Here is a 5,123-nt window from a genome sequence, read left to right as displayed (position 1 = left end):
ACCCTAACCCTAACCCTAACCCTAACCCTAACCCTAACCCTAACCCTAACCCTAACCCTAACCCTAACCCTAACCCTAACCCTAACCCTAACCCTAACCCTAACCCTAACCCTAACCCTAACCCTAACCCTAACCCTAACCCTAACCCTAACCCTAACCCTAACCCTAACCCTAACCCTAACCCTAACCCTAACCCTAACCCTAACCCTAACCCTAACCCTAACCCTAACCCTAACCCTAACCCTAACCCTAACCCTAACCCTAACCCTAACCCTAACCCTAACCCTAACCCTAACCCTAACCCTAACCCTAACCCTAACCCTAACCCTAACCCTAACCCTAACCCTAACCCTAACCCTAACCCTAACCCTAACCCTAACCCTAACCCTAACCCTAACCCTAACCCTAACCCTAACCCTAACCCTAACCCTAACCCTAACCCTAACCCTAACCCTAACCCTAACCCTAACCCTAACCCTAACCCTAACCCTAACCCTAACCCTAACCCTAACCCTAACCCTAACCCTAACCCTAACCCTAACCCTAACCCTAACCCTAACCCTAACCCTAACCCTAACCCTAACCCTAACCCTAACCCTAACCCTAACCCTAACCCTAACCCTAACCCTAACCCTAACCCTAACCCTAACCCTAACCCTAACCCTAACCCTAACCCTAACCCTAACCCTAACCCTAACCCTAACCCTAACCCTAACCCTAACCCTAACCCTAACCCTAACCCTAACCCTAACCCTAACCCTAACCCTAACCCTCCTCTGGCCCGGCCACACCCGGGTCTTGAACCCAGCACATCAGACTCCCAGCCCACTGCCCTAACCACTCTCCCATGGGGGCACTGGCTATTGCAATTTGATTTCTGTTTCTTCTCTTTTTTTTCTTTACCTTCTCAAAAAAATACAAAAATTTGGAGTGACTCTATTGGGATTTGAACCTGCTACCCTCCAGCCGAGGGGCAGATGCTTTCCCCCTACTCTATTGAGTCTCCTTTAGTCTTTGATTTTAAACCCTTTTATTCTCAGTATAGACCTTCTACTACTAGAAAGATTAGCTCCTTTTGGGAAAAACTCCTCTGTGCCCCTCCCTGGTGGGACTCGAGCCTGCGACTCTGGGGTCCAGGAGCGAGTTCCCTACCACTACGCCAGGGAATCTACCCTTTACTCTGTTTTACCCTCTCCATATTAGTCAAACATACCCTAACACTTTTTACTTAATATTTCACTTTTAGGTCCTCTCTTTTATCTTCTAACCCTGTTTCACCTTCTTACTACTTTTATTTATTTTATTTATTTAAACCTATTTATAAATGCTTTTTGCACAGTTGGTCAGACGGGCCTCGAACCTGTGCCCTTCTCCCTTCCAGTCTGGCCTCTTAGCCACTACACCCCTGAGGACCTCTTAAGTAGAGCCTTTACACTCTACCTCAACTTCACTTTTTACACTTAGAACTACAATTCCCAACCACCTTAGCTTCCCTCCATTTGCAGACCAATTTCAAATGCCCCAATCACAGACAGCCACATACTCTCATTTAGATTGACTCACACTACATCCAACCAACACCCTTCTTCCCAGAAACAAACCCCTTCCTCTTCCTAACTCCCCCCCTCATTTCTAACTGAAATACCAAACACACCAGCACTAGGCACTTTCTCCTCTGATGCAGGATTAGTTATCCGAAACGTCAGGAGTTTTCCAAGGAGCAACACGGTATTTCTGCTTTTATTCCTTACTAGTTAATCCAATTGGTTTTAAATTATTTGAAATAAAGATTGGCTTTTAAATTTTAACAAACACTGTAAGAGGACTACCCTATCCACCTGCCTGACCACATGGATTAGCATGCTAGCACATATCTGGACTGTTTGCTATACACCTGGCTGTCAAGACTGTGCTCTCTTTCATGAACTTGGACTGCAACCTCACTCTTTTGGAGGTAACCTGAGCAATCTACCATCTGGAACACTACTCTGTGGATCTTTAACATCAAACCCAACACAAGCATGAGGTATGCGAACCTAGGTCTACGCTACAGGTAAGGGCTTTTATCTTTTCAGTTGTTTGTTTTTAGTGTTGGTTAATTTCTGTAAGGTTGGCTTTTACCGTTTTGCTCCTTTCTAGCCAGCTGCCCCCATTCCTTTTCCCCCCCCTCCAACATATTTGCCCCCCCCATTTTTTATTTTTGGTTTTTTGGTTTTGTTTTCTTTCTTTTCTTCTCCCTACACTACACAACTCCATACATTGACTTCCATACATTCACTTCCACTCACTCACTACATTACACATACAACATGGCCTCATTCAACAGACCCTACACACGTCCTCTCACACAACCTCCAGATCCCCTCACCCGACAACAATCCAAACACTACTTCAAACTGATTCAAGTCACTCACCACCAACACATAATTTCACATGCACTCCAGACAGGCCTTTTCCCCACAGGTATGACCAGACAAGTAGCCAAACTTACACAATTCATTAAACCAGCACTACCCACTCAACATACACGCACACTACTCAACCAGAACACATCAGACTGGATGCAACACAACATGGACATCCTTCTGGAACACTATAACACACAACTTACACTACTGACTTCCACCCCTTCCCCTTTCAATACACTGGCATTTCAGATTGCCAGTGGCTGGGCCAGAAAGAGGTACCATACTCGCCTGTCACCCACTACCTTACAGACAGTTCAACGGCTTCTCAACCCTCAGTCTTCCCCCCACACAACACCAACACACACCACCCCCCCTCACCAGACTACTACCCCCACTCCTAGGGACCCCCCCACACCCACTCACTCTTCTGACCCCTCTTTTCTCACTGAATTCCCTCCTCTTCCTGCACCCACTAGGGCCCCTACTCCCCCTCCTAAACAGGACTTGGGAGTTATGCCACATCCCACACTTACACTTACCACCCCATCCATCCCTTCACTCTCCACTTCCATTGACTTACAGCAGGTCACTTTTACCATCAACACACCTGACCTGACAGATACACTCTCAGATACTGATGACCATCAACACCCACCCAACACCACACACACCACTCAGAACGCACAACACCACACCAAAAATCCCCCCACTACTCCCACACCCATAGACACTTCTCCCATTGACACCCCAAACCCTCTTACTAACCCTAACCCTACACCCACTAACACCCACCCTACTGACACTCTCCCGGTCTCCCCTACCCTTACACCACCCAAAAACAGACCCACCATACAGGTTACAGCCCTTGTCACTCACACTTATAACAGTCAGCCCACAATCACCCAACGCCCTAACACGGCCATCACTAACACCACCCAGGCTAACCACCTCATAACACATTTGGTTCCACAGGATATAACACCATGTCTCTCTCCACCAGGTTCCACCCAAGTGGGAGGGGTAGACCCAGGACAGTCCAAACCATCAAGGGTGATGATGAGCAAGGGAAACAAAAAAGCTAACCAGCTTACAAAACCCAATGCTGAGCCCTCCACCTCCACAGGTGTAGAACTGTCTGGGGCTCCTACTCCCTCCCCCCTACCTCTACACAAACCCTCACCTACACCACATTCTACACAACCCCTGTCCCCTAGGCCCCCTCTTCTTCGGACTCCTACAGTCCCACTTCTCTCTCTCCCCCTCTTCTCTCCTACCTATCACAAATGGTCCAACAATAGACTTCAGGAGTGGCACATCAGACCTAACAAACCCATATTATTCATAGGCGATTCCAATCTGGCCCGTATTCCCCCTCATCCATATCCCAACATACAGATAGACAGCTATCCAGGTGCCACAGCCAACCACATGAACCGGTTACTTGAGAAAACTTCCCCACAAGAAGCCGTTGAGCTGTTAGTCCTGTCGGTGGGTACCAACAACAGAGAACACAATGCTAAGGCCACCACCAACAAACAACTTAACAAAATGTTTAAGTTGGCCACCAAAGTTTTCCCCAACGCCAACATTTATGTCCCGGTCATCAACTTTTCCCCCTCTATTCACCCACACTACAAATACAATCTCACCGAGATTAACCGCTACATCACCACCCACCTCCCCCACCTCCAACCACTTCCAGCAGATCAATTTTCCACCACACTTGATCACATCCACTGGACCCCAGAAGTGGCTTCCAAAATCCTCCACTTCTGGTGCACACAACTAAATTTAACCTTTCACAGACCCTAAATCAGGACACACCCTCACACACCCTGAATCACACTTCACCTCACACTGACTCCCTCATCCTCAACTTGTCCAAGTCCCTTATTCTCTCCCCTGTACAAACTGCACTTCTAGAAAAAGGTCTTTCTTTTATTCCCACACCCACCAGCCAGGACCGGGAGGGACTGCGAAGGGACATCCATGGTTATCATAGACGCTTGAAATTACATGATCATTTTAAACACAAACCCCACCGTGAGCCCGTCCCCTTCACTCTCCCCTCCACCTGGGAACCTGACTCTTCCCAGGTGGATGGGAGACTACGTACCCTTATTAGACAAGATCTCCATTCCCTGTCCACCTATCTCTCCCGCCCCTTTGACTCCAGCCACCCCAACATCTCCCCAGCAGAAAAAAGAGCAATTTTCCAACTTTGCCACAACCCAAACATCATCATTAAACCAGCCGACAAGGGTTCCAAAATAGTTATTCTAGACACTCACCAATACCTCCTAGAAGCCAACAGGCAACTTTCCAACCCACTCCATTACAAACCCATCACTCAATCCCTTCAACCCAAAGCACAAGAAAAAGTTCGCAATCTGGTCCTCTCACTATATACCAATCATTCCATAACCAAAAAACAATTTGATTTCCTGATCGGACCAGACCAACCCAGACCCCGTGCCTTTTATCTTCTCCCCAAAATCCACAAGCCACCTGACTCATGGACAATTCCCTTCGCAGTCCCTCCTGGTAGACCTATAGTGTCAGATTGTAGTTCCACCACTTACAACATTTCTTTTTTCATAGATCACTTTCTTAATCCCCTCTCCACTAAACACCCCACATACATACAAGACACATATGATTTCATACATAAAATCCGGCCCATGGCAGTTCCCAACCATACTTACCTGTTCACCA

The 5,123-nt window shown here is 47.4% G+C and overlaps 1 protein-coding gene across 1 annotated transcript; it reads left to right on the top strand.

The window, feature by feature from the left end:
* Nucleotides 1-1,097: 1,097 nt before the first annotated feature.
* On the top strand, nt 1,098-4,562 carry LOC121707787 (mucin-2-like). Its single transcript, XM_042090600.1, has 2 exons — nt 1,098-3,154; nt 3,212-4,562. The coding sequence occupies exons 1-2, from the start codon at nt 2,310-2,312 to the stop codon at nt 4,218-4,220; spliced, it is 1,854 nt and encodes a 617-aa protein (XP_041946534.1). The 5' UTR covers nt 1,098-2,309; the 3' UTR covers nt 4,221-4,562.
* The last annotated feature ends 561 nt before the right edge of the window (nt 4,563-5,123 follow it).

This window comes from Alosa sapidissima, chromosome 4, assembly GCF_018492685.1.
Source record: "Alosa sapidissima isolate fAloSap1 chromosome 4, fAloSap1.pri, whole genome shotgun sequence".
NCBI lineage: Eukaryota > Metazoa > Chordata > Actinopteri > Clupeiformes > Clupeidae > Alosa > Alosa sapidissima.
Note: the sequence above shows the minus strand (reverse complement) of the source record. Positions and strands in the feature narration are given on the sequence as shown.